At 43.8% G+C, this 27,266-nt stretch overlaps 1 protein-coding gene across 1 annotated transcript; it reads right to left on the minus strand.

The window, feature by feature from the left end:
* Positions 1 to 2: 2 nt before the first annotated feature.
* CCDC80 (coiled-coil domain containing 80) lies at positions 3 to 18,757 on the minus strand. Its single transcript, XM_083736336.1, has 8 exons — positions 17,995 to 18,757; positions 15,620 to 17,487; positions 8,905 to 9,061; positions 6,509 to 6,645; positions 5,383 to 5,531; positions 3,824 to 3,927; positions 2,755 to 2,835; positions 3 to 1,022 (listed from the first exon to the last, which is right to left on the minus strand). Exons 2-8 carry the CDS (start codon positions 17,474 to 17,476, stop codon positions 676 to 678), a joined length of 2,832 nt encoding a protein of 943 aa, XP_083592462.1. The 5' UTR covers positions 17,477 to 17,487; positions 17,995 to 18,757; the 3' UTR covers positions 3 to 675.
* Positions 18,758 to 27,266: the final 8,509 nt, after the last annotated feature.

The raw sequence follows: 27,266 nt of genomic DNA on the forward strand, positions 1-27,266 counted from the left end.
GGTTGGCACAAAATCATCTCTCACTGTATTATTTCAAACCTTTAACAATCTCAAGTTTTCCATAACAGGTGAAACCATTATACTACGGAGCTGGCATGTTATAAAATAAATCATTCTACCCCAAACATTTTTTTAATTAAAAAACCAACCCTTTAACATTAGTTTTTCTAAAAGGATTTCTTTTGAGCGGCAAATTTTGTAATATGATCCACCATTCCTCCACTTCAGCAAAAATTCACAACATTTTCTAATAAATATTTCCTCCCTCGGCATGGGGAAACAGGAAGCTATAGGAGTGTTAGTGTCTTATTTTACAGTTTATATTCTGCCTACAGTACAATGCCCATCACTGGAGTCGGGGTGTGTGGGGTTTGTGGGGGATGGGGGTGTTTCTATACATACATAGCACCAAGATATACCTTCAGATTAGAAGGGCTCCAGAATATAAAGGAGTCTTTATTCCATAAGGCACCAATGATACTGGCTTGACCTATTTCACATCATGCGTGTTATAGAGAAGGCCAAAGTCCGATACTTTAGTAGTCCCTTGACTGAACGAGGGAAGAAAAGAAACATGGTCAGGTGACCATCAAATGCTTCCCACATCTGGCCGCTTGTGGTCTGAATGGCTACTAAGATGAAAGCAGGGTGCAGATAAAGGTTAAGTTCCTAATTTCAATAGGGGTATCCATGGTGGTAACTTTCATGATGGCGGTAATCATCTTGGTAGCCTTCCTGGTACCCTTGGTGATAACCATGGTATCCATACCCGGCATATTCGTCTTCTGGGCACCGCATGCCAAGAGACTGCTGGATGGCCATCTCCTGCCGCCGAAGTTGCATAGAGTCAATCAAATCGTACACAATCACCATGGACCACATTGGGGAAGGGTACCAGGATTTGACGTTCCCATCTTTTCCAACCAGAAGCATCGAGAAATATTCGGGGCTGATCTGGAAATAATTGCGGATGTCTTTCACCAAATGAGCTGGAAGCTCTTCCCTGTCCACGCTGGAGCTCCCTAGGAGGAGACGAAGATTGGGAATCGCGTCAGCATCTTATGACACACAGACAAGTCATTCTTCAAAGCAAAATATATACAGTGGTGCCTCGCAAGACGAAATTAATGCGTTCCGCGAGTCTCTTGCGGTTTTTTCGTCTTGCGAAGCACGGCTCTTAGCGGCTTAGCGGCTCTTAGCGGCTTAGCAGCTATTAACGGCTTAGCGGCTTTAAGAAAAAGGAAACAAACTCGCAAGACGTTTCGTCTTGCGAAACAAGCCCATAGGGAAATTCGTCTTGCGGAAAAACTCAAAAAAACGGAAAACTCTTTCGTCTTGCGCGTTTTCCGTCTTGCGAGGCATTCATCTTGCGAGGTACCACTGTATTCAAGCGTACTATATGTGCAGCTGCAGTAGAACAGGCTGGAGGCATGATGATGGTTGAGAGGACTCTGGGCAGCCAAGTGGACATCATTTCCTGCCCACAGCAATAAAAAGCAAGATGCCTTTTTTTGGGAAAATAGGTTTGTCTGACACATTAACCTCACTGTGGGCTGAAAGTGTATCTACTAGGATCTCGTTTCCTCAGTGCTCAAATTCTTTGGCTTTCCAGTGCCCTTTGGAAGCAAACGGGCTCCATTTCTATTCTTGGATATCTGTGGGATGCAGGTTAATAAGGGGAATGTGTGTTTTTGGTTTAAAAGGGAGTGCCATTGAGCTCCTCTAGTTCAGTTGAATTACTCGTGTTTATGTAACTGAGTTTTTCCAACTGGGAGAGAATTGTGCCAGCTTGTGGTATCTCATTCCTGTCCCCCACCCCTTTCACTACGTGTAATGCCCTGAATTATTTTCTCCTTATATTGAATTATAGCATGAAAGACTTGGGGAAGTATGATAATTTTGTATGTTGCCTTTTTTTTAGTTGTTACATATTGTTAATCTAGCTGGTAACTTTAAATATAGTGTGTGTGTGTGTGTGTGTGTGTGTGTGTATGTTTGTCCAGAGGTTTTGAGGTATTATGTTTGAAGAGGAAATATCAACCTACGCAGAAGTCATGGGGGCCGTGCCTTACCATCCCTATGCATGCTGACCACACTGTGACCCAATCTCATTGAGTCTTCTACTCATGTTAAACTGAATGCCGCCAGAAGCCCTCTTCAGTTCTTTCTGGCTCAACATAGGAAGGTCAGGGACCAAGCAAGTGGGATAGGGACTTTGGCAGCAAGGTCAGTATGCACAGTGTGCCCTATTTCCTGTTAGGGCATAATGCCTGAAGAAGACTACAGCTGAGGAAGGCTGTTTGTTTTTTGTCCTCCTGGCTTCAGGAAACTTCCAAGGCAACTTAATAATAATGTTGGATAAATACAGAACATAATAAATTAAGTTTAAACAATCACTGTAGGGACATGCTTTTCATACGTCTGTTTGCCCACTAAAACAAACTATGGGAAGTTCCACAGTGGGAAGTTCCTTAAAACAATTTCTCAAGTGTTGTTACTGGGATACTGCATGTTCCATGATTTGCGCAAGATAGGACTGTGCTGAAGCTTCATGTGTGACTCTTATTCATGTTCTATGGCCTTTCTTGCAGCCACAACTCAAGACCCATTTGAGAACAACTTCTGAAAATAAACTTACAATAATATGCATTCTACTTTTTAAAATAATAATAATTGTGATACATCATACAGGTGTATGGCTCAGAATGATAGGCACACACAGAGCTGTCTTACAAACTCAAAATAATTTCTCACCATTGATTGGATACAATTCCAGCATTCCACCAATATCTTCTCCCACACCTAACAGCTTGAGGACAGTTATGTGACGCAGACCTGTTAAAACAAGAAGGGTGTCAAAGACTGATGCAAGCTTTTTCTACTAAGTGAAAGGCAAACATTAATGTACTGCAAAATGTCAATACATTCTCAGATGTACACCCACACACAATTCTATAAGCTCAAAATACAGGAGGCTGACATGCAGTTTCTTTAGGAACATTGCATAGATTTGCCCAAATCTATGGATGGAAAATGCTCTTTGCTAATGGTTTTAGAAGGCTACAGAGGAACCACGATCAGGCTAAAATTGCGGGGAGGTTATAGATTTCCTTCTGCCTTCCCCACTCCCAATAATTTGAGCACAGATTCTAAACTTAGAAACTGTTATTTTACAGTACTAAGAAGGTACTAAAGAATCACTTGATTCAAGCAGTCCACAAGGATTTGAGGAGGCTCATTCCCTGCTATGTCTTGACAAAACAGATGTTGGAGGCTAGCCTGATGTCTGCTTTAGACTACAGCCACCATCAGCCCCAAAACATCTGGAGGACACCAGGTTGGCACAGGCTCTTACAGGCAATGAAATGCTGAATGCCACTCAATTAGGTCTGCGATTGTATGCCCAGTTCTCATGCACTATGCATGTGGAGGCTGCCAACCTCTTCTACTTGATCACATAGACAATCTCTCCATGCCAGCACTAGACATTTTTGCTGGCATGCAAAGCTCTTCAAATGATCAGACTGGTACATCTTCCAAACCTTGCACAGAGTGCACACAAGCAATTTTTGGCAGCCGTCACATCCAGGTTGCCATGGGTAAAATTGCTTTTAGATGCACCCCTCTCATACTAGACATCCCATGAAAAGAGCAGGATTGCTGTAGCAAATGGTACTATCCAAATGTATAGGGTTATGAGTAGTTAATAAGCTAAATCTGGCCCATGTGCTTGAAGGTCCTCACCCTGGTGCAAAGGACTTCAAAAACAAACAAACCCAAGAGTAGTTAATAGCTTGAAAGCAAGCATATGGAATACACTCACCAAAATTGCAGGCTTGCCCTGTAAGGGCTGCAAGCTGCTGTGAATATGCCCAGTCTTCATCATTGGCAGCAGATATCACTAGCAACCTTCTCCTCCATCGGAATCTGGAATGAGAATAGGTGGAGAAAATCTATTCACAAAGATTATTTCAAACTGAATTTAGTCCTATTGGTTCTAGCGGGTATCAGATTTAAGTTGTGTGGATCAAACAGACTGCAAACATGAGGAAGCAATTGTGCTCAAATGTCTTTGAAATGCCATTTTAGGTTTCAGGTTATTCTATTGTGCTGTCAAAATCTCAAGTTTTTTTTTCCTAGGCAGGCAGAACTAATGTAAATGAAATACTTTTTCCATTTGAGCTTCCCCACACCTCTCCTTTGAAGATCACCTTCCATTGCTTTATTCAGGAAAGTGAATGAGTGTGGGTTATTTTGTACATTAAAAAAACAGAAGAGCCAAAGCTAACTATCTAGAGAGAAATGTACAGAGTAACATGTGCCGTTTCAAAGCAGGAAATGGTATCTTAAACAGCTACAGATGTTGTCTTACATATGGAACCTCTGCGCTCCTGTTTATACCTATCTTCCTGAACTTTCCCTTTCCCTTCTTTAACAATATGTGTGCTCCCTCTCCTTCCTCCCCCAATTCATTTAAACCTGACAATCCCTTAGTCATTTTATTAGTTGTTACCATGTAGTCCTATGCACTCAGTAGTAAATCCCACCGAAATCAATGGTACATGCTCCCAAGCATGTGTGTTTAGAACTGGAGTCTGAGACTGGGTTCTCTAACTGGAGACAAATTAGGAGCCTGCCTCTCTGAATCTGGAGGGTTTTCTCTCCCCCCCCCCCCGCCCCCACCAGGCACCACCGGTTGTTCACTTTGTTGGGGCTTGACATGCAAATTAAGAACAATCAACATCATTATTTTGAATGCTTTTCCCAGAGAAGCAATGGCTGAGAAATTATGCTGCTGCCTGCTGTTTCATTCAGGGGGAGAGGTAATTACAGAAAACAAATTAGTACTGCTAACGCTCATAGAAAATGAGAGGTCTCTCTCCATTACAATCAGTGAATGCCCATTTTGTAGGGGTGGGGGTGAGGATGATAAACATGATGTTTGGAGATATTTCCATTTATAAATGTTCTTATAAGTGGTTATTTCTAAATGTGATTCCCTCACTCTGTGCTCAATTTTAATTATTAGGTATCTAACTTTAATTACTAGATATTTAATTGCAAACAAAATTGTGTGGTTTCCCCATTGGCAGAAACATAGGGTGGTATCCAATGCTAGTCTTACTATGAATATGCCTACTGAAATGAATGAACATGACTTAGGTCTATTAATTTCAGGGGATATTCATTGGAAACAATAAACAGGTCTGAAGTCAACCACCTCTCTGTTTCAGAATTAACTACGTACTACGAAGATGATTGCGAGTTTTTGACCAGAGTAATCAGTTAATGGAAAATACATGTTCAACAAGTGCTTAATATTAAACCAATTTGCATTATTAAAGAGCTTCGGCATAACCACAGGTGGGCTTTAGGAAATACCTGGACAAAAAGTTTTCCAGGGACTGTTTCTTGTCATCTTTGCAGGTAATACCGTCACGTTTCTGCTTTTCCATATCTTTGAGACGTGATTGGAAGGTGTCAATCAAATCAAAAACAGACTTCATTGCTATGGGCACTTCATAGTATTGCTGTAAAAGGAAACATTGAGAAACGGTTTGATTGCAAACAAATCTCTTAGTATCTGCTTTCCCACTGAAAGTTAATGGCCAATCTCATTATACTGTCAGCTTCATTCTTCCTGACAGATTAATACTGATGGGTCTCAGACATGGTTGAAAGCATGTGAGCAAAGCAGGTCTGGTTCTGGTCAGGGAATTCTGTGTCTGCCATTTTGAGTTCCATGATGAAATAAAGATTGAGTATAAATTAAATATCACATGCAAATAAAGTCATGTTCGTGCTACTGAAGAATTTTATAATGAGTGCCTTCTGTCACCTTTGCAGGATCATTCTGTGGTAGGAGCTGAATGCCATGAAGGAATGGATGAATCTGTCAGCTTTGGTTTCTCGTGCATCCAATCTTTAATTCAATTCTCCACATTTCTGTAGCAACTTGCATTTTAGAAAATCTTCATGAAATTCCTCAGTATTTTAGTGTTAGTTTCCCCATATATATATACGGTATATATATCCAGTTTTGACTGCATTTTTGCAAGCATTTCATGATAATATAATGCACTATTGTATGTTATTTCCCCTAATTTATGCATTTTTGTGCAGACTTTCTCCAAATATTTGCACTTTTGTAAACATGTTTTGGTTGAGGAACTGCATTACAACATTCGGAGAAGTGCAGATTTTGAAGGATTATTACGTTGGGCTTTTATATTGGTTCAATAAGCCTGAATTAGGTTGTTTCTCATTAAAATGCAACCAAAATCAAATTATTCCTCCATTCCTAATGCCACGCCCTGTAAGCATACAAGCGAGCATTTTCCCACCAAAATCCCTGGTTCCTACCATCAGGATTTGGGTTCCATGATTCCTACCATCTGCAACTTCTTTTGCTTCTTCAGTTACTAGCACAGTTTTTTGCCCCACTCTGTCCTGATTCATCCTCACTCGTGCATCTCTCCTGCCCCAGGCTAATTATACTTCTCCCTACCTTGGCCCTCATATCAGTGTCAGTTAGCACCATGAAGAAGTCATTGTATGTCATTCCATATTCTCTCCTCAGCTCACTGATGAGACGCTGGTCCATGAGGTCTTCATCCTCTATCGCTTTCATGGGCTTCTCATTGTCTTTAAAGGAAAACAACATGGAGATTAGTGCCAAACAAGCCTAAATCACTTTTGAACAGCAAGGGAGGGAAAGTTCTTCCATTCACCTTCTGTTCAGACATACCCACCAAATCATACTGATTTAGACTTTATGACAGGGAAGTGAGTGAAGTTTTAAAAAACATTACTTCTTCCTAAACAAGGATTTTGAGCACCATTCATATATGAAGCTGCTAATGCAAAATGGCCCAAATAATAGAAGGGAGACCAGTGAGAACCTTGACACCATCAACCCAGAGACATAATGTTAGATACGTAGGTTGCAGACCTGTACCCATTGTCCTGGGGTTAGGTGTCACTGAACTCATTGGATCTTATTTCTGAATTGATTTGTATAGAATTGTGCTGTTTGTCAGTGCAAAACTTACATCAATCAATGGTGTATAATGTGTTTACTTCCTTAAGGTTTTGGTTTCTTTAGGGTGCGTAAGTCCATGAAGGCTAGACTACACAAATCACTTTTATAAGGCTTCTGTACAATATGCAAGTTAATGCCACAAGATGAAACCAAACAGAGTAGGTCAAAAAGCCAACCAGAAATGCCATGGGGGGGGGGGGGAGAGAGAGAATTGGTGAGAGATTTCATGGGATGGGGGTGCTAAATTCCAGGATCTATTTTAAGCTTCTGCTGTTCCCTATTCAAAGTTGGTATTTCGACACTTTAAACTAATTGTGGCCAAGTATGCTTGTTTGTTTATGTTTACACAGCAGTGCAGCTCTTGCCCATGAATAAGATATCAAAAAACTTTTTTATCTGTATAAAACATCCTCATCATTCATTCTTTCTCAGACCCTGACAGCCTGAAAAAAAGAACTCCAGTGGTGTAATTCTCCCCTGCAAAGAGGAACACCCAAAGAGCAGCCCAAATCCAATACTTGGAAACATTAGGAAATCAGTGTGTTTATGATTTCGTATGATTTCGTCTGATTACGAAGAAAGGCTGCATCTGTAACAGCCTACATTTATGCAATTTCAAAAGCATTCAACGGTAGCCCAAATCTGCTTTTACAGCTAAATATCAATTTCTGCACTATTTCATGCACTCCTATGTAAACAGGAACACTTAAGAGCACGTGAATCTTTAGGTTACCATCTAAACTATTCAGATAAATGAGGTTATACTGCAATTAAACTATCAAACTTTCCAAGGATTCATGACAAATGAACTTTGCCTCGATGTGAATTTTATTAGTTTATCGTTATTGCTGTATTGGTTTCATACAAAACCAATCAAACATGTCTTATAAAACTTTATAAAATTGTCATTGTTTCGCAGCAAGAATGCAAGGTTCACTGAATGACAAGTGTGAACACAAGGATAAAAGTCAATTACTTCTTTTTTTAACACTAGCCAGTCAGGTTTGTGTGTGTTAGATAATATGAGCCTGTAACCAAAGACCTGCAAAATAAGGTGGACACTGAGCATATGAGCAGAATCAAAAACCCTATTTAGGTTTTCATCTTTATTCTGTCCATGGGTCACACATGCACCCCCTTCCTCAACTGAGAGTGGGAAGGTCTGAAGGGGATTGTAAGCACATTCTTCTGAATGGGTTACGGTCCTCCCTGTAACTGGGAACCTACATCACAGAGGGCTCTTGGTCACAGGAAAGCCAAATGCCATGCTTAGTTGAATGCATCTTCAGAACTTTCCACTCATGACAAGGTCAGAGGTGGAGGGGGCCATGTGGACAGCCCAGTAGCCGCTCTAGGAATAAATAAACACCTGAAAGGGGCTATTATACAAAGATCTGGAGACAGGAGATGTTCCTAGTCTTGAACCAAATGACTTCCTGGCTTATGGCATGGCAAGGTCACAATTCTCTGCTTTCTGCTGTTTCACTGACTTGACAGACCAGCACAGTGATGCTCCAACTATTTGAACTTTTTGCCATGGAAAGCCAAACGGGGGAAACAGTGGCATAGCGTGGGTTGTCAGCACCCGGGGCAAGGCAAGTAATTTGCGCCCCCTAACCCGTGGATTTGCGCCCCCTAACCCTAACCCCCAGATGTTGCACCCAGTGCGGCCGGCCCCCCCTGCACCCCCACGCTACGCCACTGGGGGGAAATACCAACTATGCAAATACAAAGGGTGGGAGAGGGAAGAACCATATTACCACAAAGGGACTCTCAGGGTTTTTGATTTCTTTTTTAAAAAAAACAGCACTAGATCCATGCCTCTATTGCCTAGAAAGAAAGGAAAGGAAAGAATTTTCAACCTAGCTGGAAGTGGTCGATCTTCATGCGGCTGTTGTTCACGGGGCCAGAGATGGTGATCACTGAGATTTTTCTAGTTGCCATTTTGCAAAAGCTCTCCAGATACTCATCTCTCTGTTGCACATACATGGTGCTGTCAAGCTTGGGAGTTGTGATCAGCTAGGAAGATGACAGAGAACAGAAGGTTTAGGTTCTTGGTTTTTGAACCGTGTTAGTATCAGAAGTCATACATAGATAATACTCCCAGGGTATTCACAACAACTCGTAGACAATGGGCTGTATATAATGCTAGCCCTACTCAGAGTAGACCAAATAATGAGCCTAAGTTGGTCCTTAATTTCAATGGGCCTCCTCTGAGTAGGACTAGCACTGGATGTAGCCCTGAGGCCTGGCCTACATAATATATTTGCCAGAGGGATCTGCTTCTATCCTCCCATCTAGAATGTTTAATGCAACTCTCAGCTTACCATATGAGTCAGAGCTAATTACATACACTTTTATCCAAAGCTGCACTTATGCATGTGTGTGGCCATACCCTCCCCAGCAAAAAAGTCCCCCCAAAACACTCTAAAGCAGAGGTTTTCAACCTTTTTGGGCCCACGGCTCCCTTGACCAACTACCTTCTTTCTGCGGCATCCCTGTGGGCTCAGGAACCCAGTTATGTCACCCCTTGCCTGCAGAGCTGGAACCCCCTCACCCCTTTTCAAACACCCTCCTTGGGGAGTGTTCCCTCAGCCTCCTCTCCCCTCTCCTTGAGAGTCCTCTGGGCAGCCACAGGTGGCTGCCGCAACAAACAGCTGTGCAAGCCTTTGGGAGGCAGAGATGTGAGAGGGCATCAGAGGAGGGAGAGAAGGAAAGAGGGACAGAGGCTAGTGTTGCCTGTGGCACCCCTGACCATCATCAAGGCACCCAAGGGTTGAAAACCACTGCTCTAGAGTGTCCCCTGACCCCTCAAGGCCAGTTTTCAGGGGGGAGTGCCCTCCACCCTCTGCACAGTAGAATATTTGTCTCCAAGCCAGAGGGAGTTTTTCTGCCGCTGCCGCATGTCAGTGATGGCTTCCAAAAGGGATGACAAAATTATCTATGCTGATCACCTAGCAAGTGCAATGCCTACCCCAGCCCCCAGATTTCCTATGTAAAACAATTAAACAATGCCTTAAAGATGTTGCAAATTAGGATAGGGTGTGTTATACGTGGCTGTTTAAGTACACAGTGGAAGCCACGGGGAGTGGGGGAGGTCTTTCAGAAAACTATTAACTGAGGGAAACCCTAACAACATATGTCACAATCACCTATCTGCTACCAAGCCACATTCAGGGTTGGTGTATTGATTTACAAAGCCCTGAACAACTTGGGTTCAGGATACCTTAGAGATCACCTGAACACTTCTATCCCAGCTCAATCACTGAGATCATCTGCAGGAGCATCTTTGCTCCTTTCCTGTGTTGGTGAGGCTCGTTTGACAACAAGAAACTGAGCCTTGTGTCATTAGCCCAGTCCTGTGGACTCCCTGCCCATAGAGATTCAGCAGGCACCTTCTGTGCCAACTTTTAAAGGCTTGCTGAAAACTTCCTGTACCACTGGGTATGCAGGCAATTCAGAGTACACCCCCACACAATGATCTAATGTTGATTGTTTTTTAATTTGTTTTGCTTTTAAATTACTTTTAACTTTTTCTGGTTATATTGTTTGGTTTTATGTTGTAAACCGCTGTGATATAACTTTATGTTGCAGCAGTATGTAAACTTTTTTTTATATAAAGGAAGAAAATTAGCTTTTTGCATTATGTGGCAACTTACTGCAGGCCAGAAATTCCAGGGGGAAATAGCCACTGCTTAACCTTTGAGAAACACCTCAGTCTCCTCACTGGGAACACCCTTGCTTGTGTGCTTGTGCTAAGCCAGTTCGATATGGTAATGCACTATCAACCTTGGATAAAACCTTTAGATAAAAGTGGTGGCTGGTTTTAATTCCTCACCTGGCAGCAAACCAACGGTGTTTGCCTTTTATTTACATAGGACTGGATCAGACTGTAGTGCACTGCCAGAAACTTGGCTGTTGATTGGGAACGCAGTCAGGCATGAGGAGTCCCAGGCCAGGATCTGAGTAATGCCTGAGGGGTCTATTTAATTATCATTCCTGAAGGCTCTCTAAGCAATTGCACCATGGTAAGGCAAAGGTCAGTATCCAGAAGGCAGCCAATAGCACAGAACATGGAAATGGACTTGAATGGACAGGAACAGAAGAAACAAAACGAACAGGGTTTGGGCAGCTAAAGACTGATGAGTCAAGGATTACCGGTACCTTGATTACAACCAACAAAGGCCAGAGGTCATTTTGTGACAACACCGCCTTAAAATTCCTGAACTTTCATAGTTTCCTTGAACTCCTAGAGGTATGAAGTGGAAGGTTCTGCCTCCAGGCTCAAAGTCGCCAAATTCAAGCCTCAGAACTGCCACTGCTTCATACACACACAGCCCTTAGCAAGAAATCCAATATAATGGGTCAGATCTAGACTTAGTCATATTGAAGTACAGATCCAATAATAATAATTTATTATTTATACCCCGCCCATCTGGCTGGGTTTCAGTGGGGCTTAAATTAGCCATGATTATCTTAAGTCCCATTGATTTCAGTACATCTATGACTAAGTTTGATCCAACCCAACAATTATTTACATTTATATCCTATCTCCCCTCCAGGCAGGAGCAGGCAGGAAGTGTGGGGGCTGTCCCGCCATGGACTTAGCCTCCTGGTGCCATTTTGCCACTGCCTACTGAGACAGTGTGGACGCAGAGTAGCAGTGAGGTCTGGGTGGTGCACATGCAATCTGGTAGCAGCACCAGATTGTTTCTGCTAGTGCACCCACACCACCCCAAACTTGCTACTGCCCTACAGTACCCTATACCATCTTGATAAGTGGTGCTGGGAGATCAGGTCGGCAGTGCCACCCTTCCTTGGTTCAAGTTGGGTAGCCTCTCATTACAACACAAACAAAATTGTATTTCTCTCCAGTTCCTACCTCAAATGTGACAGCAGGAGATTATTTGTTGCTTATACCTACCATTTTTTTTGTTTATTTTTAAAAAAGGCTAAATACTGCAACTGAAGACTCTGATCTTAGACCAGGGCCACAGCATTGGGAGAGTTAAGCTCCGCCCGCCCCCCGTTGCTCCCCGCTCCATAGTAATCCCAATTTCCCCTACTCACACTGAGCAGCCGTTTTGTAAGCAAATACTTGTATATTTCACTCTTTAAAAAAAAATGTGGGGAGGCCTGTTCATGCAGGGGGTTAATTTTAGTATATGTTATACGCGCAGACTGGCTGCATCCTCTGTGGGGATGAACTCAGGTTTTCAGACTGCGCTTCCACACCGCAGAGTAGCAAACAAAAGCAACGTAACTGAGCCAAAACAGATGGGCCTGAAGCAAAACCACAGACACAAACAGTAGGTGGAAGTCAGGAAGTCAAAGCCAGTGATAAGTCTAGATTTCAGAGTTGGCTCTTGCTTCCGTTTCTTTAACAGGACCTTGAATGTCTCCATACCATTAAAAAGTTTATCTTGCAGATTTCTACAAATCTGGCTGCTGTTGACGTCACAGGAGCAGGCCAAGACATAGCAAACAGACCAAGACATTATGTCCTGGTCAGTTGGCATCTCTTCTTTGCTTTGATCAAGGACTTTACCTAAATCTAAACGACCATAACCTGCTAAATATTAGGACTTCACTTTTAAAGTATCAAGGTCAAATTATGAAGACTAGGTTCCATTTTCTAATCTGCTACACTTTGAAAAGAAAGATTGATTGTTTTGGTTGATGTAATGCTAGAAAGCAAGTGGTCTATAAATTCACAATACATTGAAAGTACCTTTTATGGACAAGGCTCTCTCCACCCACCCCCCAAAACGTTGCTTGGATATTTTCATATTTAAGTGGTCTAAACAGTTTGCAAAGTAAATCAATAATAATAATAAAATATATGGTTGGTGCTGCATTTGCAAACAAGGCTTATAGTTTAAATCCACTCACGGGCGCATGCTTCATTAAGAGGCAATTCCATGTATGGGACGATAATCAGGGCTTTCCCTGGTGGAATAGACCTCAGTACCCAACACATGCTAAGAAATCATAGTCGTGGATGTACCTGATTTTGACCACCTGAAGAGCGGCTCTGCTTTGCAATGTTTCTCTGTAGGCATCTTAAGAGCAATATGAGAGCATTCGTCTCATCCACTTATAGTGTCAGTGCAATCTGCTTTTTATATGCTCAGTCAGTAAAGCATGAGACTCTTAATATCAGGATTGTGGGTTCAAGCCCCACGTTGGGCAAAATATTCCTGCGTTGAGGGGTTGGACTAGATGACCCTCGTGGTCCCTTCCAACCCTACAGTTCTATATCTCTGCTTATCCAGTTAACTTTCATCCTGATCTCATCCTGACCTCACTCTGTCCTGGCACTAATTTCTTTCCATGAAAGTTAGCACCTCATTAAAGGCACACAAACACTCCTGTGTGTATTCCTTATACCTGAAATGATGCTTCATCAGGGCATAACCTGCCATTGCTCTGCCGTAAACTTTGCTTTAAAACTTTTTTTTTGTACATGCTGCTTAATTTCTTTTGCAAGCAACAGAGAAAGCTGACCTTGCACAACCCAGGTATTATTCTTATTATCATTATCATTTTCACAATTAATCAACCAATTAATTATTTAAGATCTGGGAGAAGCATTCACCCTCAAAATGAAAGAACTCAAGCAGTTATTTATACCAAACAGCTAAGCAGGTTAATACAGTGGTACCTCAGGTTAAGTACTTAATTCGTTCCGGAGGTCTGTTCTTAACCTGAAACTGTTCTTAACCTGAAGCACCACTTTAACTAATGGGGCCTCCTGCTGCTGCCGTGCTGCTGGAGCACGATTTCTGTTCTCATCCTGAAGCAAAGTTCTTAACCCGAAGCACAATTTCTGAAGCGTATGTAACCTGAGATACCACTGTATGCAGAAATGCCGAAGGAAAACACACTAAGACTGCAATCCTATGCCCTTGGAGTAAATCCTATCAAACTAAGTGGAATTTACTTCTCAGCCAACAAGCCCTAGGTATGTGCTGTAAAACTGAAAACATGTACACACTTACCTGGAAGTAAGCCACATTGCAACCAAGTTGCATTTACTTCTCAGTAAGCATTCAGAGGAATATGGCACACACACAAAAATAAGGAACTTTTCTTTGCCACAGGCTATGGGCCACATATTATATTGCATGGTTTCCTAATTATTACACTTTGTGGCAAACAAAACAAATGTTGTACACTTAAGAGATGTAATGTAGATGCTTTTTGATTCATGGAGATTACTGTATGAAAAATGTGGCCTATGAAGGGTGTCTGAATTGTCACACTATGCCTTCAAGCTGAATTCCTCCTGCCAAGGAAAACATCTGAGCATATTGCTTTGTGTCCTCTGTAAAAGGATTTCAGAGAGGAGCCGGCTAATAATATGTGAAGTTATTAAATTCTGGAGATGCAAAGCCATGTTGTGCTGCTTTTAACGTTCAGAAGCTCATCACAAGCTGTTCTATTGAAGAGAAAGGCAACTCTGTGCATCTCACCAACAACTTTGTAAGGGATATGTTTGCAAATGCATTATGCTCCTGCCCAGGAAAAGTGCCAAAAAACAGTTGGCTTGATTCTGAAACCCAGAAGTTATCAACATTACTGTGAACAGATGTCAACTGGAAGAGCTATGAGTTCAAATATATATGAAAACAGTGACAACACAACCATGCTGAACATAGCACATCCTTACTTGGATTTCTTTTAAGCCCTGGACTAGCAAAATACAGATCCTACCATCTTCAGCTCCCCAGTTATAGATTTCTGGCACATGATTGAGAAAGGTTGCATCATATGAGACTTATAAGGCATACATCACATTATTAGGCTTCATGCCTTTGGAATATGCCCAGGACAGACTAAAGATCATTTGGCAGGGGTGAGGAAACTGTGGCCCTCCATATGTCACCAAACTCCATCATTAGTCCCATCCATCATGGGCTACGGTCAGATATGAGATAGTCCAACAACATCTGGAGAGCCATGGGTTCCTCTTCCCTGTCATGTGATGGTGATACTGAACAGTGCTTCAGGGCCACAGTCCAGCAGGGTTAATCTGTCAGGGGCCATCTGCTGACTGGGGGAGGAGTTGAAGTCAACAGTGGGTGGGGCCACTGTCTTTCTTTCTCTTCTTCTCTCTAGTGTGGGAGGAACAGATCACTTGTGACAGAGTCTGAAATGACTGCTTGCAGAGGGATCCTGAAACCAGGCCAAGGGCTGCATAAAACTGGACTGACATTGAGTCCTACCTTCCAGCAGGATTTGTCAATTTCTTTTCAACTCACTATGGTATCACCTGCCTTCCCCTGAAAGCAGTTAGGGCTGAAGAGATGCCACCAGAGCAAGTGAAGTGTTTTAAATAAAGAAAAATGGGCACCCAAGGCTTTCAGGAGACAGAAGTGTGTGATGGTTGCCAGCTTTGGCTGCTACACATAAAGGTAGACACAGGGCCTCAGTAAGAAACTTCCAGTGCAATTGTACTCAGAAGTAAGTCCTATGTAATTCAATGGGGATTACTCCCAGGTAAGTGGGGTTAGGATTGCAACCTAACTTGTGAACTGACCTCAAGTGATGCATGCCCATGTATAATCTACTTACCAGGAGACGTCTTCTGCCTTCAAATAAATCCAAAAGTGTTGTCACAGATTTCCTGGGGGTTTGCGTGAAAGGCTTGGCATTGGACTTCAGGACTCCCTCGCTGTCCGCTTTGCTTCCTTTCTTGTTTTTCTTGTTGCGCTCTTTCTCTTGCTTGTTTTTCTTTTCAGCTTTGTCCTTCTTGGCCTGTTTCTCATTTTTCTTCTCTGATCTTTCTTTCTTCTTCTTCTCAGGTTTATCTAAGCGGTCATGTTTCCTTGGATCTTTCCCTTTCTTTGGCGGGATATGTCCCGCCGGAACATTTTCCTCTAAGCGAGGAACAGCAGGCTGCCCTGAGTCGTATTTATCCTCGTATTCATTGCTCAGTATTTTCTCTTGGGCTTTCTTTTTAGGTGGTTTGCTTTTAGCAGGCTTGTGCTGGCCTGCTGTGACACTGGAACCTCGACTGTTATAGTCCTTCCGGTCTGTGCGGTTGTCTCTGTATCGTCCGGCACTTGCTCTCGTGGGATGCTCCGAGGTGGCTGTTGGGACCTCTGAATGGGTGTCATAATGAGTGGCTTTGCTGGGTCTCCTTGTGGTGGTCTGTTGCCTCTGTGTGTGGGCTGGATTCCTTTCTCTGCGATTCTCTTTCCATACAGGGGAGGAGAAACTCTCTGTCACCCGAGCGTCAGTCACCTCAGGAGCTGTGGGGAGTAAGGTGTGTGATTTTGTGGTCCAAGTTCTCTGTGTAGTAGGCACAGTCGTGGTGGTGGTGGTTGTAGGCCTGCTTGCTATTGTCATCATTCTGGTGATTGGCCTGAGAGTTGTGGGAGGAAGAGTCGGCGCCTTAGTTGGAGGGGGAGACAGTGTGGTTGTCGAAAACTTCTTCACAGTTTTAACCCGTGTTGGCTGCACAATGCTTTTCCTTGTTTCTTCTTTCCTAGGTCCTGGTTGGACATGTCCACCACCCGGTGTTGCCCTAGTGACACTAGCACCATTGTTGCCTTCCTCAACAACCCGGCCCTCTGTCCCAGCAGCTTTGCATTTCTGGATGAAGCCTTTTTGCCTTATTTTCTCAATTTTCCTGATGGGACTCTGGTCAATGACTTCATATATGGCCTCCAGCCTAACTGGATAAGGGTATCGTTCCTCTACTTGCAATGTCTTCTTTAGCAGCACCATGCCAAATTTGCCCTTCTCCAGCTTCAGAAAGTTCATGAGTTTGGAAATGAGGCTGGGATCCAGAGGTTGTTCCAGGATTTTCCCTTCCGTGGTTATCTTCCTGACTGTCCCTGCCTCTTCGCCCTCCTCGTGGAACAAGACAATCTGCTGGACATGCCTCTCGGCCAGTTCACAATAGACATCATCCTTCAGAAGGCTCATCATGAGCCGGTAATAGCCATCAGAGGCATGAGGAGCAGAGATAATCCAGACTCTGTTCTTCCCAGCAAAGCTAGCCAGAATGTTGGGGGAACTAGACCCAGATGGGAAACGCACTGTGCGCGATCGATATGCAGTGGATGGCCCTTCATCCTTAACCATTTCCACCCTAGGTCTTTGTGTCAGCCGTACTTTAGTCCCACCATTCTTCACCTGGGGACGGGAGTAATCTTCTAGCGGGGCTGCTTGTGGCCTTTTTGGTTCCAAAGAATCCCTTTTGACAAGAGGACGTTGAGGAAACCTCCCAGAAGGGCTTAAAAGTCTGTGGGACACCTCAGCTCTCCTCGTCTGTGAAGCTGATTTGCTACTGCCCCTGTAGGCCAGAGGTACTTTTCTAACTCCATGCCTCCCTCTGACAGCTTGCCTCAATGGCTTTTCCAAGCCACACACTAGCCACGCAGCCCACAACACAGTTAAACTCACAACCGGTGCCCACTTCATTGTGGGATTGACTTTAAAAATAAAATAAGATGGGGACAAGTGTTAATGACCATACTGGGTATTCATATAGACTGCAAAAACACTTTCATTCCTGAGAAATTTTCCTAATCTTTCTTAGATGCTTTGAACTTCCTTCAACATTTCTGAGAATCAGCACCCTCCAAATTTGCCCCCTTTTCCCATTTTAGATGGAACTCCACTCTTAACATAGGCACGGATATATAGAGAACAGCACTCTCTAGCTTCTCTCTCTCAAAGAAGGGAGATTGGCCAGCTTGCGTATCGGATTAGGACGATTCGCCGCTATCTTTATGGTGTTCACACTGGAGCAGTGTGGAAATTTCATTTCAAGAAAACATAGGCTTAAACAGAAACAACTGAGATAACCAGCAATGGACAACTGGGATCTGTTCAAACATCTGCCTCAGCACACGCATCTGCCTACACATTTAATATACATATACATACACAAATGTCAGCTTGTCCCTCAACAGAAGCAGAGCAGTGTCAAAACTTACCCTTCCGGGAAACTCTCCTTTCCAGAAGTGATTCTCTCGGAGCCTTCTTTTAGACTGAGGGCTTTTCCATGTAGATCTGCTGTAGGCAGCTCAGCAGTTTTTCTGCTACACAAAACGGGCTCCAGGCGATGTCCAGTTCACGATGGCTCCCTTCCCTCCTGTTTTCCCCTTTCTTTCTCTTTTCACTTTCTTCACCAAGCTGGGTGCAATGAAAGGGATTTTTCTAAAGGGTCTTTGCTTTTCTCCATCTAGCCGCAGTTCTGACTCCCCCCCCCCCTTTTCTTTTCAGGAGGCAGCCACAGAGAGGCACATTTCTCTGATGTTAGAATTGCTGCTATTGCTGGAGCTCTGTGCTCTTTCCCCCTCTTTTTAGAGTCCCACAAACTTCCCCATCAATGCCCTCCTCCTCCTCCTCCTCTGTGGAGTGCAGCTCCTTTGTCTCTCTCCAGAGAGCCAAAGCATCAAGGCTAATAGATTTTCCAGGCAAAATTCAAACAGCCGCACAAATGTGATACTGAGGAAAGAGTTTCTCCTCACCTTGCTCCCCTTTCCTAATCTTCCCTCTCCCTATCCTCTATTTTTCCTCCTCCTACCCCCCCCCCCCGCCTCCAAAACCACTTTTTTGGATCTCCTCCCAGAAATGTCAGGATAACTTCAGGCCAGCTCCAACCCAAACTGAAACAACAGTTTCAGCCACTGGAAATAAGAGAGGCAGAGGGAGCTTCGGTTTAACAGATCAACAGAACATTGCCTCCTTTTCCCACTTCTGCACACTTTTGAAGGAGAGAGGAGGGAGGGTTTTTTGTGGGGTGGGGGAGCAGCTGAAATGTTACACATCACCATCATCAATCACTTTTTGGAACAGGGTGGTTGAGACCTTAACTCTTTCAGCACTTTTGGCTCCATTGCAGAATCTCCCTCCTCTGTCCTTTCATGTTTGAAAAGTGGACCCACGGCTTAAAAAAACTAAGTAACATATTGTCCTCACCTCACCTATGTTCAAAAGAATGTCAGTTTTTCAAAGACAAAAACACTTTGCTTTCTTTCTTTCTTTCTTTTTTAGTATATTGCTTTCTTTTCCTGAGAAGTAACACTAAATCACTTGGTTTGTTTTTTTAAACAAATTTCGCTTTCCAGATTGTTTTGTGGAAATGCAGGCCTCATGTTTGGCTAGCAGACCCTACAAGGCAAAGCTGTGTTATGTACATGGAACTTTTCATACTTCAATATGACACTCTGTAGATTTCAGGCATGGGCTGTGCGCACACTACAGGCTTAAAATGCAGCTAGAACATTATTTGATTGAATTCCAGTAAAAGTCGGGGAACCCACAAGAAATGGCAAGATTGACACAGGATAGGCACGTATTGTGTGGCTGACAGTGTGCGAGCATTACTTCCCAAACTAGCAGCGGGAGCACACTGGGTGCAGTGCAAACGGGAGCATGGACACAGTCAGAGTATGCACTTTATTGTCCTTCGAAGAACTCAAGGTGGGATGCATGGCTCCTTCTCCCATTTTACCCTCACAACAACCCTGTGAGGCAGGTTAGGTCCAAGGTCAACCACTAAATGGTCATGGCTAAGTGATATGAACATGGTTCTCTGCAATCCTAGCCCAATATGTTATGCACAAAGTCACTGGCTTCACTCTTATGGATGTGTACAAGGTCACACAAGTATAAACTGCACATGTAATGCCCATTCTTGATCTTCAGTCACACATACAGAGTGTATGCACATACAATGTGTACTGGCTGTTTCAGAGGTTATGCACATGTCAGTCTCATCCACACATTACATTTTGGGGGCACACTTTTCTTCTAAGACTTCTGGTTGCGCAGGGTGGCAATATCCATTCTGACTGCAGTATGAAAGTAAAAAGGTAAGCTCCCTTTCTCTGAGTGCTGCCTTCTCAGTAAGAATCCTCCCCCTGCCTGAAATTAATTAAGGAAAAAGAAGATATATAACTACATGGTATGTAAAAGGTAAAGGTCCGACCCCCGGACGGTTAGGTCCAGTCAAAGGCGACTATGGAGTTGTGGCGCTCATCTTGCCTTCAGGCTGAGGGAACCAGCATTTGTCCACAGACAACTTTCCGTGTCATGTGGCCAGCATGACTAAACTGCTTCCGGTGCAACAGAACACCATGACGGAAACCAGAGCACATGGAAACGCTGTTTGGTATGTATTAAATGACTATCTAATTTGGCCTAAAGGCACCATTTATTGCATAGCCTCACATTTCTCACACTGTATCCCCTGAAGTTTACTATGACCAGTGGATGAAATATAGTAGGACAGTTATGCTTTTGTAGCACATCTTTAACCCAAATGTCGTCTTCGCTTTTAAATCATGTCACAGCCACATTACACATTTAAAGCACATGACTGTAAACTGCCCTGAGATCCTTGAATAAAGAGCAGTATAGAAATTTAGTAAATGAATAAAATTAAATAATAAATGGGTGATGGTACCCGGAGAGGATGGACTGCAAGAAGATCAAACCTATCCATTCTTAAGGAAATCAGTCCTGGGTGTTCACTGGAAGGACAGATTGTGAAGCTGAGGCTCCAATACTTTGGCCACCTCATGAGAAGAGAAGACTCCCTGGAAAAGACCCTGATGTTGGGGAAGATGGAGGGCACAAGGAGAAGGGATGACAGAGGACGAGATGGTTGGACAGTGTTCTCGAAGCTACCAGCATGAGTTTGACCAAACTGCGGGAGGCAGTGGAAGACAGGAGTGCCTGGCATGCTCTGGTCCATGGGGTCATGAAGAGTTGGACACGACTAAACAACAACAACATGCTGTTTTATGGTATTGCTGTGAGTCTGGGGTGGGCGGGGGTTAGGCTGTATGCCCCAGTCCTTTCTAGGGCATTCTTGGCATATGTTCATGCCAAAACAGAAAGTCCTTTTCCACACAGCACAAAGTTGAACTATGGAATTATCTCCCACAAGAAATAGAGATGGAGGATAAAACTATCAGTGGCTATGAGACACAATGGTTATATTCCACCTGCACTGTTGGAGGCAGGATACCTCTGAATGCCGGTTACTGGGATTCACAAGTGGAGAGAGCTTATGTTGTGCTCAGGTTCTGTTTATGGGCTTTCCACAGGCATCTGTTTGGCCACTGGGAGAACAGGATGCTGAACTCAATGGGCCTCTGGCTGGATCCAGCAGGGCTCTTCTTCTATCTTCTTCTTCTATCACCCCGATTTCAGCACCCTTTTTTGTCCACGTTGCTGTACTTGCTGGCATGAGTGCACACGGACATAATTCTTCCTTGGCATCTGTTTGACATCTGGAAGCATGACGTCAGCCAAGGAGAACAAAATGTCTCTTGGCCAGGGCTGTTAGGAACGTTCGCCACACGTTGAACATGGTATCTATGAGGGAGATGTAACTGTATGCATATTTTATCTGTGCAAGGGGGAAAGGGTATCCCTTACTGCAGAACACAAAGGCATAATAAAATGTGAATCAATGTGGGGGAGCCATTTTTCATTTTAGGAACATGGCTGAAATTTTCAAATCTAGGAACCTAGGCTTTCAACAGCCCAGTCCCCTTGAGTTCAGAGAGCAATCTAACACGGAAGGAACAAACCATTTTGAACTCAGGAAGGCCTTCCAAGTGCACATGCACAGGACTGTGCTGTACATTAGGTAAATCCAAACACTTAACTGGTTTATGAATTGGGCTGAATGGCATACAACTCCGTGGAATCCTTCTTCATTCTGTAATGCTTCTTTATGGTGACATATTGATTTGGCAGTCACAGATATGAAACTCTTTTATAGGGCTGTTCTGTGACCTCTGTCTCTACAGTCACAAAGTGTGCCTCCCACGCCCATACCAGGGCTTCTCTTCTACACGTGTTATAATCCTCTTCAGATATTTGGTATAAATGCATGAGTGGGCTAGACTTGCCCCTAGATGTGCTTACGCACCCATCAGCCATGTCCCTCCAAGTGGAGCATGATCAGTGTCTGTATGAAAGGAGACCACATCCTACCAATGCAAGCATATAGGGCACATTACATATGGCAGGAATCCTAATGGACAGTGTCCGATGAAGGCATATGTGCATAGTTCATTAATATGTGCATAGCCCCTTAAGATGGATACCGGTCATGCATGGGCCAGGGAGGCATGGCTGGTGCATGTGTTGGCAACTAGCGGGCAGGAGTAGCATGCTGTAATGAAGAAGTCTTAGCTGGTGCAGAAGAGACTTAAGATACAATCGTATCCATGTTTACTTAGGAGTAAAAGAGTATCCAGAGCATCCAGTGCCGCTGACTCCTACATAATGGCCCTAGCTCAATGGTAGAACATTTGCCTTGCATGCAGAAAGTCCCAGGTTCACTTCCTGGCATCTCCAGGTGGGACTGGGAAAGATTCCTATCAGAATCCCTGGAGTGCTACTGACAGAAAGTGTAGATTATACTGAGCTGGGTGGATCAATAGTCTGACTCAGTATAAAGAAGCTTCCTATATGTGTTCTTTTGTACTCTTACATAAAAATGTAAGGCTGTCATCACTCTGCAGTTTGTGTGGCCACTAATAATGGGGCAGGTGGCCCAGGTGAGCTGTTTAATGGAAGTGGGGGAGGCACTTCACAGAGCAGTTTGCTGGAGAAGCAACTGCCCCCTTCCATGAAATGCAGCTGCAGCTAAGCTTAATGGAAGGGAGAGGTGTCCCAATGCATATCTAATGTTTTTAAAAAGCACACTTGGTGGCAGCTCCCTTTTATTCCAACGTCTTTAAAAATCACTGACCCGGAAGACCTTTGCGCTGTTACTAAGAGGCAAAGAAAACGTGCTGTAGTCTATTTTGTATAACAAAATTGATACTTTATGGTCGTGGTGAGGGGAATACTGGAAAGGAATTAGTTCAAAAACACCAAAATCATGGCTCAGCCAATGTGGTGCCCCAAACTTGGATGCTGGAATCCAGGAATTATCCTTTTATACTTATATTTTTTCAGTGAACCAACACAGACCCGAGTATTTGAACCTCTGCTTTTCCTCAGTTGCTTTTTACCCTGTGGGGCTATGGTTGCCTCCAATCCAGGCTGTTGATATTTTGTGGGAGGGATTCAAGTGCAGACCAGGAAATGTAGGTTTGTGCAATTAAAGTGAATTAAAGCGCTCTGTTGCCCTAGCACAACCAATCCACTTAAAAGAAAGGGGGTGGGGGGATATCTTTTTGCGGTTAGGAAGGGAAGAGGGAAACGAACTGAAAAGTGTGGAATGAACAATGATTAACGGCAAGACATGTAAACACCCTGCCAGAAAACCAGTATGAATACACAATGAATGCTTGTTGTAAGATAATATCCCCACAAACAAATCAGAATGACTGCTCAATAAAGACTGTGTACAATCTAACCCCCACAAAAGCTTTGTCCAAGCAAATCAGGGTGAACGCTCAACAAATAGGTCGTATGTCCTGTAGAAAGAAAAGAATTGCTGCTGCGATAAAAATAACGAGAGTGAAGTTCTGGGCAAAGACTGCAAGCAGAGGAAGGTTTCAGCAACCCCATGCTGGACCTTAATTCAACCCCCATCTGACCCCTTTTTAGCAATTAAGTATGACCTACATTCTGACACATGGATCATGTCTCTATGACATCTAGCTTGCCCAAGGAATAAAAGAATGCAAGCAAGTTAAGCCTTGTCATAAATGTCAGTTGGCTTATTTCCATCAACACTTTCCTCGTAGTGCAAAGACAAGTGTGAAATGAGATGCAGAGAGCACAGGCAATCACTAAGGGAGAGAAGGCACAAATCGCTCATATATTTGTAATTGGCTGTTCATACCATCATCCAGCTGGCTCCTTACAGGTGCTCAAAGATACGTCACAGTGTACATATTGTCTTCTGGAAACCCAGAAGGACTTTGGGTAGCTGAAGCTTTTGGTTGCTACTAACTCAGCTACAAACCTAGACAGCATCTTAAAAAGCAGAAACATCACCTTGCCAACAAAGGTCTGTATAGTTAAAGCTATGGTTTTCCCAGTAGTGATGTATGGAAGTGAGAGCTGGACCATAAAGAAGGCTGATTGCCAAAGAATTGATGCTTTTGAATTATGGTGCTGGAGGAGACTCTTGAGAGTCCCATGGACTGCAAGAAGATCAAACCTATCCATTCTGAAGGAAATCAGTCCTGAGTGCTCACTGGAAGGACAGATCCTGAAGCTGAGGCTCCAATACTCTGGCCACGTCATGAGAAGAGAAGACTCCCTGGAAAAGACTCTGATGCTGGGAAAGATGGAGGGCACAAGGAGAAGGGGACGACAGAGGACAAGATGGTTGGACAGTGTTCTCGAAGCTATGAACATGAGTTTGACCAAACTGTGGGAGGCAGTGGAAGACAAGAGTGCCTGGTGTGCTCTGGTCCATGGGGTCACGAAGAGTCAGACACGACTAAACGACTAAACAACAACAACTCAGCTACTGTATTTGCAAATACCTCTGCAGCATTCACTGGGCCATTTGGCACCCCAAATCAGCTAGATGTGACTAGATGTGGAGCCTTCTCCATGTGAAAATACTCTGGGCCGCTTCACAGGTTACTGAATCAGCAACATGTGTATAGACGGTATGCATTCATGTGTAACATGAGAGACAGCTACACATTCATTCATTATTGGCTGTGCCAGTAAAGGAAATTGTGTGTGAACTTAGTCCCTGCAGCTTTATAATTAACCAATCAACTGCATTTCTTTCATGTCCTTCTTCCAAAGTGAGCCCAGGGCAGCAAACAAACAAACAAACAAACAGACAGACAAACAGACAGACAAACAAACAATAAAGCAATACAATTAAAGTAAAGCCAAAACATATTTTAAAACATCTAAACACATTTTTTAAAACAGTCGCACACCCTCACAGTTAACGAAGTAATGGTTGCCAGGAACAGTCTCTTTCAGCCATCAAATGTCTGAGTTTTTAACTTCTGAATGTTATTAATAATAAGGAAAGTCATACACACCACATGGGGAAGGTATTCCACAAATGGGAACCACCACCCTTTCTTAGGTCAACATCAACTGAGCAGTGTCCAGTGATGGCACCACCAGCAGTTGCTCATAGATGGTTGCAGATACCTAGTGTGCACATTATAAAACAACAACAAAGACTGACATTGATCACTACTGCATCAGGATAAACTGATATGGGCCAGTGTAAGATCCAATATTTGTAGTGCTTAGAACAGGGGTAACTAACCCTTTTCAGGCTGACCCAAGATCACTGACCCATTACCAACTTTCTAGGAGCTTAATGTCAAAGTGGGTGTGGCCTAATTCATTTGCCCCATTAAATCCACTGAGCACCACACCCTTTCCCTAATTTCTTATTAATTTCCACTTCATTCCAAAGACCGTATTAATTTCCACTCCATTTTTCCATGTCAAACTTCTTATTGGTTTCACTCCTTCCTCCTTTACTTGCATATTAACTTCCACCCCATTTCATACTGTTATTGTGTTAGATTATGACCTGAGAAGCAAGACTTCAAATCTCCGTGCAGCAAAGTAGCTCACTTGGTGACCTTGAGCCAGCCACTATCTCCCAGTCAAACCAACTGCACAGGGCTGTTGTGATAAAATGGGGCAGGGAAGAATCAGGTATGCAGCCTTTGTGGCTTGCAAGGAAAAGGATACAAATAATAGAAATACAGTGATACATTGGTTTACGAACTTAATCCGTTCCTGAAGTCTGTTCTTAAACCAAATCCGTTCTTAAACTGAGGCGCGCTTTCTCTAATGAGGCCTCCCACCGCCAGTGCCCTTCCACCGTTCGGATTCCATTCTTAGACCAAGGTAAAGTTCGCAAACCGGAACATTACTTCCGGTTTTGCTGAGTTCGTAAACCGAATCGTTTGTAAACAGGACTGTTCTTAAACCGAGGTACCACTGTAGAAATACTGTAGGTATACACAGTGCACGACTAATTAAAGGATGGAAGAAGAGTTGGTGCATTTCCTATGTTCATGCATATGGAGAAGAGAGGATGCTGCTACAGAAGATTTTTTTAACACACACATTGCCTCTCAAGCTTAATAGCAAACTTTTCTCTGCCAAAGAAATAAATTACAGCCTCCTGCATAACATAGATAGTCCATATTATGGAGAGAGGAAGGAAATTCCAAGTGACTGATAATGTTTCCTTTTCTTTCAGTGTAACTCAAGGAAATGAGGAGGCATTAGCTTCCTCTTGAAACAGGAAACAGGCAGTCCTGATGAATGATGGTCTATGCAGCTTTGCCTATTGCACTACCAGTCGCTGCCCATCGTTGTCGTTACTGGAGGCCTTGGGAGAAGATTGCACAATGGGAGGGAAATCCACAAATAAGCAGTTTGCCGTTATCTTGTGGATAACCCCTTTACCTTTGCACCCACATTTATGGAACTTTGACACAGTGCTGAGTTGCAAATGATGTGACCTGGAAGTAAAGCAGTGAGCTGGGGAGAGGCTCGGAGCAACATTCAAGAGCAATGTCTGATTTCGGTTTGAATCCATGGGAGAAACAAGACCCTTTTGAGATGTTAATGCTGTGAACTCCCCTTTGTAGGCTTAGGTTGTATATATGTGTAAATAAACCGTACTTGCACACAATCAGCATGCACACACGACCACTGATTGTGTGCTGTTTTTGGCGCCGAAAGGGGGGAGAGCAGAAAGTAGGGGCGTACGAAGGGGGGCGGGGGGTGGCACGCCCCGGGTGCCATCCCTGAGGGGGTGACAAAAAGGCACAGCGCAGGGGGCTCGCCCCACCACCCCCATGCATGGCAGCTCATCAGTGCACCTCCAGCACACACATGTCCCCAAAGCGATGTGAAAGCTCCTCTTTTTCCTTGGTCTGTAGCTTCTCTCTCTCTCTCCGATTTGTGCCTTGGACGATTCCACCTCTCTACACTTTTCACTCACTCGTTCCCCCTCCTTCCTTCCCCGAGGAGGAGGGCCTTCTGCGCTGACGAGAGGTGGGGAGGAGGAAGATCTGATTGCAACAAGAAGGCGAGCTCTGAAGTGTTGTGGCGAGGAGAGATTATCAGCCCCGGGAGGATTGGCACGCCATTGATGGGCGTATTTGTGCAATCCGTGGGCAGCACTGGCACCTCCAAGAGGATCGGCACGCCCCCCTGGGTGGATCATCCCGCCCCCGGGTGCACATCATGTTTGCCACTCCGGGTGCGCAAGCGGCTTCCTCCGCCATTGGTAGAATGGACTTGTGTGAGTCCTACTGGCACATGCGGAGGC

Source organism: Podarcis gaigeae (assembly GCF_964106915.1).
Source record: "Podarcis gaigeae genome assembly, chromosome: 4".
NCBI classification, from domain to species: Eukaryota; Metazoa; Chordata; class Lepidosauria; order Squamata; family Lacertidae; genus Podarcis; species Podarcis gaigeae.

Excerpts from the sequence above, each read along its gene's own strand:
- CCDC80 (XM_083736336.1), bottom strand. The coding sequence starts at position 17,476 with ATGAAGTGGGCACCGGTTGTGAGTTTAACTGTGTTGTGGGCTGCGTGG. Across the intron at positions 6,646-8,904 it reads GATCGACCACTTCCAGCTAG|ACAATGAGAAGCCCATGAAA; the intron begins GTTGAAAATTCT and ends TTTCCTTTAAAG. Across the intron at positions 3,928-5,382 it reads CTGGAAAACTTTTTGTCCAG|ATTCCGATGGAGGAGAAGGT; the intron begins GTATTTCCTAAA and ends TTCTCATTCCAG.